At 39.1% G+C, this 14,966-nt stretch overlaps 1 protein-coding gene across 8 annotated transcripts in view; it reads left to right on the forward strand.

Moving 5' to 3' along the window:
* CDC27 (cell division cycle 27) overlaps positions 1-14,966 on the forward strand; it is a 506,999-nt gene that overhangs the window by 7,223 nt on the left and 484,810 nt on the right. For 7 of the 8 annotated variants that reach the window (XM_033184104.1, XM_033184105.1, XM_033184106.1 and 4 more), the window contains exons 2-4: positions 818-893; positions 11,135-11,282; positions 13,159-13,284. In XM_033184104.1, coding sequence (XP_033039995.1) covers positions 818-893; positions 11,135-11,282; positions 13,159-13,284 — 350 coding nt within the window. The remainder of the gene's footprint in view (positions 1-817; positions 894-11,134; positions 11,283-13,158; positions 13,285-14,966) is intronic. The other variant, XM_033184107.1, reaches the window with a different exon arrangement.

A 14,966-nucleotide genomic window follows, 5' to 3' on the forward strand; every position in this document is an offset into this window, starting at 1 on the left:
GAGGTTTTGTTATCAACAAGGAGTGCACAGGGAGTTTCAGAGATATTTTATTTCTTAAGCTGGGTGGTGAGTACACGGGCCTAAATGTTTTTGGTTATTGTTACTTAAAATGTCCTTCTATCTCATATATGCTTTAGGTTATATGTTTCATAATTCTAAAAGAGAAAACATATATTCAAAAAATTAAAGGTTATTCCTATGATAACTTTACTCACTTGCATTCCAATATGCTTCCTGGAGTGGATGAGAATTGAGTGGCATTAAAGGTAATAGATAGTGAAGTTTTTGTGGGAGGATGACATACATTTTAATATCTCTGTCGTGTATATCACATAAAGTGGTTGAGAACCACTGCTGCTAAGGGTCTGTAGTTTAGTAGGGTTGGCAGTCCTGTTAACAAATAACCATGTTATGAGTGCTTTACTAGAAGAGGTATCTTAAAAAAGAAATGGCTTGACATCAGCCAGGAAAGCTTTATGGGGGCAGATGTTATTTAAGCTGGATCTTCAGGGACGAGCAATTTATAAGGGGGAGATTGGTGAGGGGAGCCCACATTGCCCAGTGGAGGAAAAGGATGTACAAAGGCATGGAAACCTACAAGTCCACAGAGAGTTAAGTGAGGAAATTCAGATGTGTTAGGAGCCACCCTGTGAAGAGCCTTACCCAGCACACTCTGGAGTTTGCTCTGTGGGCATTGGGGTTTTATCACTTAAATTAGGGGTATTAATTTCAGTATTCTATATAAGGCTCTGTGCTAGTAGTTACCTTGAAAGTCTGTATGTATGTATATTTATGTTCTTTTTTCCTCCATTTGCAGGCTGCTATATGGCAAGCACTAAACCACTATGCTTACCGAGATGCGGTTTTCCTCGCAGAACGCCTTTATGCAGAAGGTTTGAAATCTATTCATTGCTGTAGAATGATAAATGAATAACATATATGAAATTCGATAACTTTTTATCACTGTAACAAGATTCTAGATATCATTCTCTTGTTTTTTCTTTCTGATTGACACTAGTTCATAAAATCTTTTTTTTTTTTTTTTTTTTTTGAGATGGAGTCTTGCAGTGGCCGGATCTCAGCTCACTGCAAGCTCCGCCTCTCGGGTTCACGCCATTCTCCTGCCTCAGCCTCCGGAGTAGCTGGGACTACAGGCGCCCGCCACCTCGCCCGGCTAGTTTTTTGTATTTTTAGTAGAGATGGGGTTTCACCGTGTTAGCCAGGATGGTCTGGATCTCCTGACCTTGTGATCCACCCGTCTCAGCCTCCCAAAGTGCTGGGATTACAGGCTTAAGCCACCGCGCCCGGCTTAGTTCATAAAATCTTTACTTTTTATTTGTGTAGTTCCCTTACATACTACTTTTAATAACTATGTAGAGTTGATTCAGGTTTATATGCTATGATTTACTTAATCATTTTTCAATCTGTAGGGTTTTTTTCCCAGGGTTTTTGTTGTTTTGGGGTTTTTTTTTTTTTTTAAACAGAGTCTCCCTCTGTCACCCATGTTGGAGTACAGTGGGACCATCTCAGCTCACTGCAACCCCTACCTCCCAGGCTCAAGCAATCCTCCCACATCAGCCTCCCAAGTAGCTGGAACCATAGGCACGGACCACCACGCCCAGCTAATTTTTTTTTTTTTTTTTTTTTTTTGGTAGAGATAGGATTTTGCTGTGTTGCTCAGGCTGGTCTCAAACTTCTGAGCTAGGCAATCCACCTGCCTTGGCTTCCCAAAGTGCTGGGATATACTCATGAGCCACCATGCCACATAGTTTTGTTTTTTTTGTTTTTTTAAGAAAATAGTCTGTATTCTATGGTGAAGAACATGGATTTAGACCCTATAGCCTTGGAACAAATCCTGACCTGTCACTTAAATGTACAGTTTTATAACCTTGGACGAGTTACTTTAATATCTGAAAATTCAGGTATTTCATCTATAAAATAATCATTGCCTCTTAGAATTGAAAAATTCGATGAGATGGTATATTTAAAGCCCTTAGCCATCTGGCTTGGTAATAAATGCTTAATAGACACCACTGATAATGTATGTTTTGTTTCCGTCATTATTATAATTCCCTTTCTAAGATGCTGATGTAGATCATTGTATATAGCTTTTTTTTTTCCTTTTGAGTCATTTCCTTGGGTTATATGCTTTTAAATGGAATTTACAAGTCAAACAGTATGTGTTTAGTAGCAGAGAGTTGGGAGAACAAGGCCTAAACCTCAGGGGCAGGAAATCTTACAAAAGAACGAAGATCAATGCTTGGAAGTAGTTTTGAGAAGTTAAGTGAAAACCAATCTTACCTTGTCTCTGAGATAGTGGGGTGTAAGGTGATTACTGTTCGTGTGAGAGAGCTGTCAGGTCCTGGGTGGAGAATGGGAATTCAGTGAGAAAAGTGAGGAAGGTCTGGGCAGCAGGAGTTTAAGGTCCCAATGAAAAGATTAGACAGATCAGAAGGAATGGAAGACTTAGAAAGAAGGTTATACAATAGATTAATCTACTCCATTAACTTATGCAAAAGTGATACTTACTGTGAATAATCTATTTAAATATATTTTCATTGATACCTAGGCAGGCCTCATATTTTGCTGTATTTTTAAAATTTTTGTTGAGTCAGAATCTCACTCTGTCGCCCAGGCTAGAGTACAGTGGCACAATCATAGCTCACTGCAGCCTTGAACTCCTGGACTGAAGTGATCCTCCTGCCTCAGCCTCCCAAAGAGCTGGAGTAACAGATGTGAGCCATTGTACTCGGCCACTGTCTTCTATTTCTAGTATTTCCTTTTTGTATTTGTTTATTGTTAAAGAATAGGCAGTTTCTAGTTTATTATAGTTAGGTTCTTAAAAATTGTAAATTCATGGTTTAGAATTCAATTAGATCTTCCCATAGAATTGGTGGCAAGATTCCCAGATTAGTCCACATAAAGCTGTTTAATCCACATTATTTATGTGCCTGATACAATGCTTGGCACTTGGAAAGTTGCTCAGTAAATGTTAGTTTCTTTCAATATAGAACCTAACCATTCTGTTTAACCATATATATATATATTTTTTTTTTTTTTTGAGTTGGAGTCTCACTCTGTCGCCCAGATTGGAGTGCAATGGCGCAATCTCTGGCTCAATACAATCTCTGCCTCCCAGGTTAAAGCAATTCTCCTGCCTCAGCCTCCCGAGTAGCTGAGATTACAGGCACCCACCACCACGCCTGGCTATTTTTGTGTTTTTAGTAGAGACAGGGTTTCACCATGCTGGCCAGGCTGATCTCAAACTCCTGACCTCGTGATCCACCCACCTCAGCCTCCCAGAGTGCTGGGATTACAGGCTTGAGCCACCACACCCAGCCTCTGTTTAACCATATTTATATGAGGAAAGATTTTAGAATTAAGTGTAGTAAGAGCAGATACTGTCCTGGCTCAATAATAATAACAATAATTTTATCATTTATTGATTTTCTACTGTATACTAGGTACTCTAAGTATTTAATATTAGTTACTAATTTAATCTTTAATAATCCTGTCAAATAGACATTGCTATTGCCATTTTCTGGATGGAGAACTGAGACTAATGTCCACAGGCAGTAACTAGTAGATCTGTCTGATTCCCCTTTACCAAGGGTAGCAAATACTTAACCACTTCTCTGATTTGCAACCATAGTAGCCATCGCTAATCCATTATAGTATTAATTCCCACTGAATCAACCTCAGAATTCTTGGCAACATTGTTTTCTTGGCTGGACAATATCAGTTGATATGCTAGATGTTACCTGTTTGCTCAAGGGCCTCCTATGTCACTAGTAGCAGTTTCTATATTTGGAGAAAGACATCCAGCAAGGCATGAGGCTAAAGCAGTTGATGGTAGGATCTTCTGTAAGTCAAATTCTTGAAATAATTTCTCAGTTTCACTAGTTCTTTGTCACCTATTTGTCTTTCTCTCAAGATTTATAGTCGGCCTGAGACTGTGGAATCAGAAAGAAACAACAGCAGAATGATATAAGAGAGAATCTGGGCGACCGAGGTGGGCGCATCACCTGAGGTCAGGAATTCGAGACCAGCCTGACCAACATGGAGAAACCCCATCTCTACTAAAAAATGCAAAATTAGCCAGCGTAGTGGTGCACGCCTGTAATCCCAGCCACTCGGGAGGCTGAAGCAGGAGAATTGCTTGAACCTGGGAGGCGGAGGTTGCGAATCTGAATTCAGATACTCATTTGCCATTTGATCTTAATCAAAAGTCATTCTGAGCCTTATTTTCCTTATCTTTAAAATAGAAGAGAAATATCTATTTAACAAGATAGTTTTAAGGACTAAATACAGTAAAATATATAAAGACTCTGCTGTAGTTTCTGGCACATAGAAAGTCCTTTACAAGTTCCCTCTCTCCCCTAACATATCCTAATACAGTGACTTTTCAGGGTTTTGTGGGGGTTTTTTTCTTATTTTTATTTTTATTTTTTTATTTATTTTTGAGATAGCCTGTCACCCAGGCTGGAGTGCAGTGATGTGATCTCGTCTCACTTCAGCCTTGACCTCCCAGGCTCAGACAATCCTCCCACCTCAACCTCCCTAGTAGCTGAGATTACAGACTCATGCCACCACGCCTGGCTAATTTTTGTATTTTTGAGGACACGAGATCTCACCATGTTGCCCAGTGCAGTCTTAAACTCCTGGTCTCAAGCAATCCTCCCACCTCCGCCTCCCAAAGTGCTGGGATTATAGACATGACCCACTGTGCCTGGCCAGATTTTTTTACGCTTGTTAGATATGATACAGTCTAATATTTTCCATTGAGTGGTTTTGTTGTTTTAATGTAGGCTGATAATCACTAAATTGACATCACGGTCCACTATTGAGTTGAGATTTGCTGTTTTGGAAAAACTGTGTCCTAATTTTACCATCTCCCTCCAGTAAATTTCCTTCCCCCATTGTAAGCATGTATTTTTCCTTCCCACCACCAGTACCTGATCCCCTTGACCAAGGCTTTTCTCCTTTGTTAATTAACTATTAAGAATGAATAGAAATAAGTGCTATAGAACAAATAGAAATAGTGTTAGACTATGAGAAAAAAATACATTAATGCAACTACTATGATAGGTCTTTGGAGATATCTGTGTGTGTGTGTGTTTGTGTGTAAAATAAGAGTTATGTTCAGAAAATCAACCAGACATAAGTTGTGTGTGCATTTTTTTCAGAAGTAATTGCTATCTATGGAACTCTGTGAGACTAAGGGGATTGTAACTAGTGAAAGGAAAAGAAAGAGAAACAGCTGAAAACCTTGTGTCAACATGTATTCCTAGGTTATTTTGAGGGTCCTAGCCCAAAGTTCAAAATTGCTTAAGGTCTAGAGTTTTATCTTAAATTAATGTGGGTTTTACATCCCACACTGCAAAATGTTTTTGTTTGTTTGTTTGTTTGTTTCAGACAGGGTCTCCCTCTGTCATCTAGCCTGGAGTGCAGTGACCCAATCTCGGCTCACTGCCTCTCAGGTTCAAGCAATTCTCCTGCCTCAGCCTCCTGAGTAGCTAGGATTATAGGCGTCCGCGGCTATGCCCAGCTGATTTTTGTATTTTTAGTAGAGACAGGGTTTCACCATGTTGGCCAGGCTGGTCTCAAACTCCTGGCGTCAAGTCATCCGCCCTCCTCGGCCTCCCAAAATGCTGGGAATACAGGCGTGAGCCACCATGTCTGGCCTTTATTTTTTAATATTAGCACTTTTTAAACATTTTTTTTAAAGTCAGGATCGCCCTATGTTGCCCATGCTGGCCTCAAACACCTGGGCTCAAGCGACCCTCCCAAGTAGCTAGGAATACAGGCACATGCCACTGCGCCTTGGTTGTGTACATTTTAAATGACCGTAAAATCGTTCACCAATGTTCTGCCTGTCTTAGTGATTAGTGGGTAAGATGTATAGATTGCATTGGGTGTCTCAGTTTTAGTAAATTAGGCTCAGTGGGAGAGAACTGAACCAGAGTAAAACATTCAGCATCTGTTTCTTTTCTATTAACCAGGATACTGAGAGCCCAAACTCACAGAAATATATGCGTACAAATGGCAACATATAAAAAAACTATTTACCAGATTGTGTTAAGATCAATATTAAAGAATATCCAGAATTCTACTAAAGATGTGGAATAATGTATCATTTTTAGGCATTTATTGATCCAAGACTCAACTATTTTCATTGAATTAACTTGGATGTTTCACAGACACATCAAACTCAATATATTCAAATCTAACCTAAGATACCACTAACTGAATTTTCCTTATCTCCGTTTCCCTGCCTATTCCTTTTCCCCTGCCAAATCTATGTTCCTTCTTAAAACTCTTCAGGGGTATCTAATTGTTATAAGGATCTGTTGCTAAATCTTTACACAGTTTACAAAGCCCTGCACAATTTGGCCCTCTTTTTTCTCCTCATATATTGCCATTTTCTGCCTCAAACACTAAGGAACCTTTTAAAACTTCTTCCAGCCCTCTTTTATTTGTGGTCTTTTTACTCTAAGCATGGTTTTAAAATACTTCAGAGCACTATTAACCCCATCATTAACAACAGTTTTGTATAAAACCAGTTAGTATTGAAATGCAGGATGTAAATACATGTAGAAAAGATAAACATTGAGAATAGTATTAATATGCTAAAGTTGCATATGTAGATGAAATGTTCAACAGTAGAAATGACTCTGAACAACAGAATGAATAATGCAATAAAAGAAACGTACAGCCTCCATACAAATGAAAACAGCAAAAAAAATAAAAGTTAATGATGAAATAGAATTACTTGAGTGTGTGGCTCAGTGACACTTATGTGCCCCCTGCATTAATATCAAATATCTACTCAGGTATTGTAAATTTAAGAGAAGGCCAATAATTAAAATAATAGCACATATAGCCTTCACTATGTGTGAGATACTATCCTAATTGCTATACATGTATTAAGTCATTTAATCCTAACAGCAACCCTTAAAGGTAGTATCATAGTCCTTATTTTACAGATGAAAAAAAAATGAAGGTCAGAGAAGTTAAGTAGCTCCACCCTAAGTCATAGTTAGTAAGTTGAAGTGCCAGAATCTGAACCCTAGCAGTCTAGCTTCACATTCGGTACTTTAATCCACATGCCATACTGCTTATAGTTGATTTAAAAACTTAACAGATAATCAATTTGTTTTATTATTATTTTTTTTCTTCTGAGACAGAATCTCACTCTGTTGCCCAGGCTGGAGTGTAGTGGCACAATCTCGGCTCACTGCAACCTCTGCCTCCCGGGTTCACACGATTCTTGTACCTCTACCTCCCAAGAAGCTGAAATTACAGACATGCACGACCATGTCTGGCTAATTTTTGTATTTTTAGTAGAGACGGGGTTTCGCCATGTTGGCCAGGCTGGTCTCCAGCTCATGGACTCAAGTGATCCGCCCACCTTGGCCTCCCAGAGTGCTGAGATTACAGGCATGAGCCACTGAGCCTGGCCCAGATAATCAATTTGAAACATATGTCACAAATCATAGTAGATTCCATAGGTTCTCTACCATTAAATACACACAACATCAGAGTTCATGATAGGGTAGCCAGCAGAGTACTCTAACCTCTGAGGGTTTCTCTGATATTTGTGTAGTTTATCAAGGCTAGGTAGAGAACACTTACCTCAACAAATTGTAAATTTGTCAAAACTGGTCCATTTTAGAAAGGCTGCTTATTTAGATTATAAATCAATGTGAAGAAGAGGTGTCTATCTGATTGAAAAGCATTGAAGGACTAATTTACCTTTCTATTTAATGTAAATGTATCTGGAGGATGCAAGGTTAAACCCCTCTTAATTGTTTTGGACTTATATTCAAAAGACCTTTCCAATTTTGAAGCCAAACCTGTTCATAAGAAGAGGAACTTCAGTAATGTTGCTACAACTTCTTTATGTATTTATTTATTTATTTATTGAGACGGAGTTTCGCTGTCGCCCAGGCTGGAGTGCAGTGGCGCGATCTTGGCTCACTGCAACCTCTGCCACCCGGGTTCGAGTGATTCCTCTGCCTCAGCGCCCCTAGTAGCTGGGATCGCAGGTGCACGCCGCCACACCCGGCTGACTTTTGTATTTTTAGTAGAGATGGGGTTTCACCATGTTGGCCAGGCTGGCCTTGAACTCTTGACCTCAGGTGATCCTCCCACCTCGGCCTCCCAAAGTGCTGGGATTACAGGCTTAATTTGTTTGTTTTTTCACTTTAACAGTACATTCTGGAAATCTTTCTGTGTCTGTATTTTTCATCACATGGACATAGCATAATTTAACTAGTACATGATTGATTTCTCAATATTACTTTAAGAGTGACTTAATGGAGTCAATGCTAACTTCATTCATGATTATGAAACATATTATGGACCTTATAATTCTAATCCCATATTTTAATTAAGTCTGTAGAGAAAGGATGGTAAATAAGTGGCATGCCAACATCTATAACTGTTTCTGGATCCTGTTATTTTGATCGCTACACTTAGTAGCTAGGCCATGATCAACCTCAAGAATTTTTCTGAACGTGGCATTTCAGACAGTCATTATCCGTTAGTTGGAGTTACTGTTCCAGATGAAATCTTTGTTGATCCTGTCCAGTAACATATTCTGTGCTTTTTAGATTTATGGCTGCTTACCACTGGTTCATTAATTGTGTTTGGGGTACTGTTGTCTTTTTCTGCTGCCAAGTTACTTTTGAGGAGCCTAAGAAACCACCCATGTCATAACACTTCAGATTGCTCTGGATTTACTTCATTATCTGACAGTTTCATTACTTTTATTTATTTATTTATTTTTTAAACAGTCTCACTCTGTCACCCAGGCTGGAGTGCAGTGGCACGATCTCAGCTCACTGCAGTCTCTGCCTCCTGGGTTCAGGCGATTCTCCTGCCTCAGCCTCCAGAGTAGCTGGGATTACAGGCATGTGCCACCACGCCTGGCTAATTTTTGTTTTTTTGTTTTTTTTTGTTTTTTTGAGACGGAGTATCGCTCTGTCGCCCAGGCTGGAGTGCAGTGGCCGGATCTCAGCTCACTGCAAGCTCCACCTCCCGGGTTTACGCCATTCTCCTGCCTCAGCCTCCCGAGTAGCTGGGACTACAGGCGCCCGCCACCTCGCCCGGCTTAGTTTTTTGTATTTTTTAGTAGAGACGGGGTTTCACCATGTTAGCCAGGATGGTCTCGATCTCCTGACCTCGTGATCCACCCGTCTCGGCCTCCCAAAGTGCTGGGATTACAGGCTTGAGCCACCGCGCCCGGCCAATTTTTGTATTTTTAGTAGAAGACGGGTTTCGCCATGTTGGCCAGGCTGGTCTTGAATTCCTGACCTCAGGTGATCTGCCTGCCTCAGCCTCCCAAAGTGCTAGGATTACAGGCATGAGCCACCACTCCTGGCCAGTTTCATTATTTTTAAGTTTTGCGTAAATCACCAATCCATATTCCCATTTGAACATACAATTTTTAAGTTATTATGCTTCATAAAGCTAATTGCAATATTACATTAAAATTACACACGCACACATACACACAAAAAGCATAGTTGGTATCTTTATGTTATTAGGGAATTTTATTGCAGTGAAAGTGGACCTACACATAATCAAATATTTGTAAACAATTGAGACAGGCTTACTATGACTGGGAGTTAAACTAGTTTGTGGGAGCCATTGTTTATTGGTATAATCAATAGTTTTTAAAAACTTATAAGGTGAAAAGAAACCAGACCATTGTAAAATCTAGAATAAATCCAATTTTCTAACTTATGTAAATTAGAAGTTGTAGCTCAGTAAAATTACTAGTTTATTCCTATTGCAGTGAACGACCCATTCTTTTTTTCTTTCTGCACCTGCTGTATATCTCATTAAAACACATCTGCCAAAATTTCTTATCATTTACTATTTATTATTTTTTACACTGTGGTTTCATGAAAAACCAGAAGATGGACCAGAGAAAAAGGGGTCTGTTGGTTTTTGCTTGTGCGTATCTGTGACAAAAAACTTAGAAATAAAATTTCAAATTACTTTTTTATCCAAAATCTTAGAATGATGTTAACTATTTAGAAAGATGTGGCAAGTTTGTCTTGTACTTCACAACAGTGGTTCTCAAACTTGAGAATGCCACCGAATCACTTGAAGAGTTTTTTAGCCATGTAGATTACTGGTTCCTACTCCCAGAATTACTAATTTAGTGGGTATGAGATGGGACACAAAAATTTTCATTTCTAGAAAGTTTCCAAGTCATGCTGATACTAGTACAAGGACCACACTTTGAGAGCCACTGGCTTACAAGATCCTTCAGCTCACTGGTATTATTACACAACCCATTTTTAGAAGCACAGTTTTGTGGTTATCCCTCTCTTTCCATCCTCTTTGTTGTTGCCTCTGTAGACCCTCATCTGGATTGTGGGGAGAGAAGTGAAGTGATGATCAATTTGGTAGAGACAGACTAAATAAGGGTGAAAAATGCCACATTGCATTAGGAAGGCAGGGGTCATTTCCTAATGTAAAAAGGGGGGACAGATTGATAGACAACTCAGCCCTTCCCATTATAATGTAATTTAATTATTGTTACTATACAAGTCTCTCAACTGAATGTTAAAATGCTATGAGCATTCACAATTTGTAATTTTTATCTTAAATATAATTTAATGTATATTTGACGTTAAAGCAAAACAAGTGGTTTTTTTTCACTCTGGTCTTTTTTAAATGTAGAAATTATTTCATATTGGTAGTTAGATTTATTTACACTCAGGTTTCTCTTGCTAATGAAATTTGACTTCTATCCTCCCAAAAGATTTATTAGAAAAATATTACCTAAAAACAAGATCCTTTACTGGCAGTCTGTTTAAAGGCAGGGGTATTTGTGTGTGTGTTTGCTTTTCTTAAATATTTACAGAGAATACCATGATTGTCTTCATTGTATTATTTCCTTGGTTTCTTATAGAGAAAAGTAATCAAGAGCTTAGGAACTAACTTTGCTATAAACAAACTCTTTCTCCATAATTCAAATTTGAATTAATAAGTGATTGTTTTGTGTTAAAATAGCAAGTCTAATTTTTTTTTTTTTGCTAAACTTGTTTATTGCATAATAAACTGATTATCATTCAAGATACTGAACAATAGCCTTTTTTAAAAATGTCTGTTTTAGTACACTCAGAAGAAGCCTTGTTTTTACTGGCAACCTGTTATTACCGCTCAGGAAAGGCATATAAAGCTTATAGACTGTTGAAAGGACACAGTTGTACTACACCACAATGCAAATACCTGCTTGCAAAATGTTGTGTTGATCTCAGCAAGTAAGTTTTCAAATATTTTCTAGCTATTTTGTTTTACTTACGCTGTTGAATTTTGGATAAAATTCTTTTCAGATTAAACTCTGATTCCCTTTCTTCCCTCTTTTTCATCTATTTCAGTAACATTTGAAATGTTTGCACTGTTGCCTATGCTATTATTTATATTATGGAAATTTCATTGTTATGGTAATAAATAATAGAGTTTAACTCTGGAGAAACTTAAGTTACAACTGATTCTTATTCGTTTCTTAAATGATCACAAATACTTCGTTTTCTTTGCTTTCAGTGTTAGACCAATTTGAATAAGCCTAAAAACCCACGAGTTCACTTGAGATTAAGGCTCCCTTGTGTTTAGGTGATTGTAGTTTCCTTTTTAAGATCATTTTGTTGAGTACTTCTTTTACACATTACAGTTAAACCAAGTCAGCTGTCCCTATACCAAATTTGGAGGCATTTAGAGATACAGATAGTTAGGTTCTGTTAAATTCTTTTCTGTACTGTAAGAGATGGAATAATGGTAAAAGGGACTAAACAGTCACATGTGTAGACGGTGTTAGATATTTGTAAAAGCCTGTATGTATAATTGGCTTGTAGGTTTACAAGGGGGGAGATACAAGTAAGTCTCACCATAGATTGATCAATAACTATATTATCTGTCCAGTGACTAATTGATGACTTTTTAATTAAAGCTAGCTCAAATATCTGAAATTTCTGAGACATTTGTTATTGAATTATTTTTAAATTTCAAAGATCCTAATGTTGAATTCTTAAGAATCTTTCTTACGTAATTTGCCAGTTCCTTCTTTTTTTTCTTTTTTTTTAGAGAAAGGGTCCTGCTCTGTTGCTCAGGCTGGAGTGCAGTGGGATGATCATGGCCCACTGCAGTCCTCCATCTGGGCCTAAGCGATCCTCCCATCTTAGCCTCTCACGTAGCTGGAGCTGCAGACACGTGTCACTACACCTGGATAATTTTCTTATTTTTTGTATAGATGGGGTCTCACTATGTTGCTCAGGCTGGTTTTGAACTCTTGGGTTCAAGCTATCCTCCCACCTTGGCCTCCCACAGTACTGGGGTTATAGACGTGAGCCACTGTGCCTGGCCTAAGTGTGCAATTTTTAATTAAAATATGTCAGTCTTGTTTAATTTGCATATACATTTCTATTTTAAGGAAGTAAAAAGGACCACCATGTTTGTTAATGAAGAACATTTATATTTTCTCCCCCAGTATAATAATCATCTTCTGTTCCTTCTGACATGAGTAATGAATATGTTGCTCAGACTGGATTTGTACATACAGAGACTAAATGTAACTGATTCTGTTTCTAACGGTAAAAGTGAAATTTTAAGATCATAAATTTCCAGCCTCTCAAATGATTCTAAGTACGTGTTTGCCACTATTCTAATTTAAAAAAAATTTTTTTTAGAAAAAACAAATTTTCCAGGTGCAGTGTCTCATGCTTGTGATCCCACGAGATGAGAGGATTGCCTGAGCCCAGGAGTTTGAAACCAGCCTGGTCAACATAGTGAGACCCTGTCTCTACAAAAAATTTAAAAACTACTGGGTGTAGTGGTGTGCATCTGTAGTCCCAGCTACTCACAAGGCTGATGCAGGAGGATCACCCGAGTCCAGGAATTTGAGGCCATAGTGAACTATGATTGTACTACTGCACTCTAGCCTGGATAACAAAGCGAGACCCTGTCTCTTTAAAGAAAGAAAGGGAGAGAGAGAGAGAGGGAGAGATGAAGGAAGGAAGGAAAAAAGAGAGAGAAAGAAAATTTGTGTCTCCATAGTTAAATGCACTTTGGTAATGAAGAGTATGTTTACATGAACTGCTTTTTATATTGGTTTTATAAAATCTTTAAATTTGTATTTTAAAGGCTTGCAGAAGGAGAACAAATCTTATCTGGTGGAGTGTTTAATAAGCAGAAAAGCCATGACGATATTGTTACTGAGTTTGGTGATTCAGCTTGCTTTACTCTTTCGTTGTTGGGACATGTATATTGGTAAGTAAGAAAGATTCAAACTGTCAGAAAAGCATTTCCGTACAAGAATGTTTTATCGTTTAAAAAACCTGTGTTGATCGGTGTTTATCAAATATTACTTGGCTGAGTAGTACATAATCTGATTTTATGACCTTATTAAAATAGCAGAGATGTTAATCTAATTTTGGATTCTCCACTTAGCCTTACTGATAATAGCTACAGCAGCCCTGCCTAATAGTTGATCATACATGTTAGGTTTTTTTGTTTGTTTGTTTGTTTGAGATGGAGTTTTACTCTTGTCATCCAGGCTGGGGTGTGCAATGGCACAATCTCAGTTCACTGCAACCTCTGCCTCCCGGGTTCAAGCGATTCTCCTGCCTCAGCCTCCCAAGTAGCTGGGGTTACAGGTGCCCGACACCACGCCCAGCTAATTTTTGTAGTTTTGGTAGACAGGGTTTTACCGTATTGGCCAGGCTGGTTTTGAACCCCTGACCTCAGGTGATCCACCCGCCTCAGCCTCCCAAAGTGCTGGGATTACAGGTGTGAGCCACTGTGCCTAGCCCCATGTTAGTTTTTTTACCTTGGGTGAAAAGAGTGTCTTTATATGATCCACTGAGGAAATAGAAGAAAAGATAGCCAGGTGCATTGTCTCACGCCTGTAATCTCAACACTTTGGGAGGTGGAGGTAGGAGGATCACTTGAGGCCAGGAGTTCAAGACTAGCCTGGGCAGCGTACCAAGACCCCATCTCTACAAAAAAATAAAAAATTAGCTGGGTGTGGTGGCACATGCCTGTATTCCCAGCTACTCAGGAGACTGAGGTGAAGGATCTCTTGAGCCCAGGAGGTTGAAGTTGCGGTGAGCTGTGATTGTGCAACTACACTCCAGCCTGGGTAAGAAAGCGAGACCCTGTTTCAAAAAAAAAAAAAGAAGAAGAACAAGTAACTCTGCCCATGGGAATGCTTCCCATGTGTAAATGTTTTCTGTTGTCACTTCTCCCCTGTGGGGACTGGGGACTGCTTGTCTAAAGAACTAGGATAGCATCTGTTTTAAGATAAATTGAGGCGGCTGGGTGCAGTGGCTCAAGCCTGTAATCCCAGCACTTTGGGAGGCCGAGATGGGCGGATCACGAGGTCAGGAGATCGAGACCATCCTGGCTAACAAGGTGAAACCCCGTCTCTACTAAAAAAATACAAAAAACTAGCCGGGCGAGGTGGCGGGCGCCTGTAGTCCCAGCTGCTCGGGAGACTGAGGCAGGAGAATGGCGTAAACCTGGGAGGCAGAGCTTGCAGTGAGCCGAGATCCGGCCACTGCACTCCAGCCTGGGCCACAGAGCAAGACTCCGTCTCAAAAAAAAAAAAAAGATAAATTGAGGCTAGTTTGAATAGTGATTATTTTTCAAAACCTTGAAAATGTGTTTCTGAACAGAATACATTATTTGACTAAGTTTGGGGGCCCATTTTCAGGTGTAACAGTTGTATGTTTAGCCATTAATACCACTCTTTTGAACAGGAGTAACCAAAGACATAGTATCGGTATATTCATTTACCTTCAGGACTGAGAATAATGAATTTAGTTCATGCAACTGTGATTCTTCTTGTCATTTAGTCAAGAAACTTTGAGATTCATTCCCATTATAGCTAAACACACTTGGCACTGGGAATATAAAGATAAATAGCTCACAGTCCCCACTCTCAAAGGTTT

The sequence above is a fragment of the Trachypithecus francoisi genome, unplaced genomic scaffold, assembly GCF_009764315.1.
Source record: "Trachypithecus francoisi isolate TF-2019V2 unplaced genomic scaffold, Tfra_2.0 Lachesis_group20, whole genome shotgun sequence".
Taxonomy (NCBI): Eukaryota; Metazoa; Chordata; class Mammalia; order Primates; family Cercopithecidae; genus Trachypithecus; species Trachypithecus francoisi.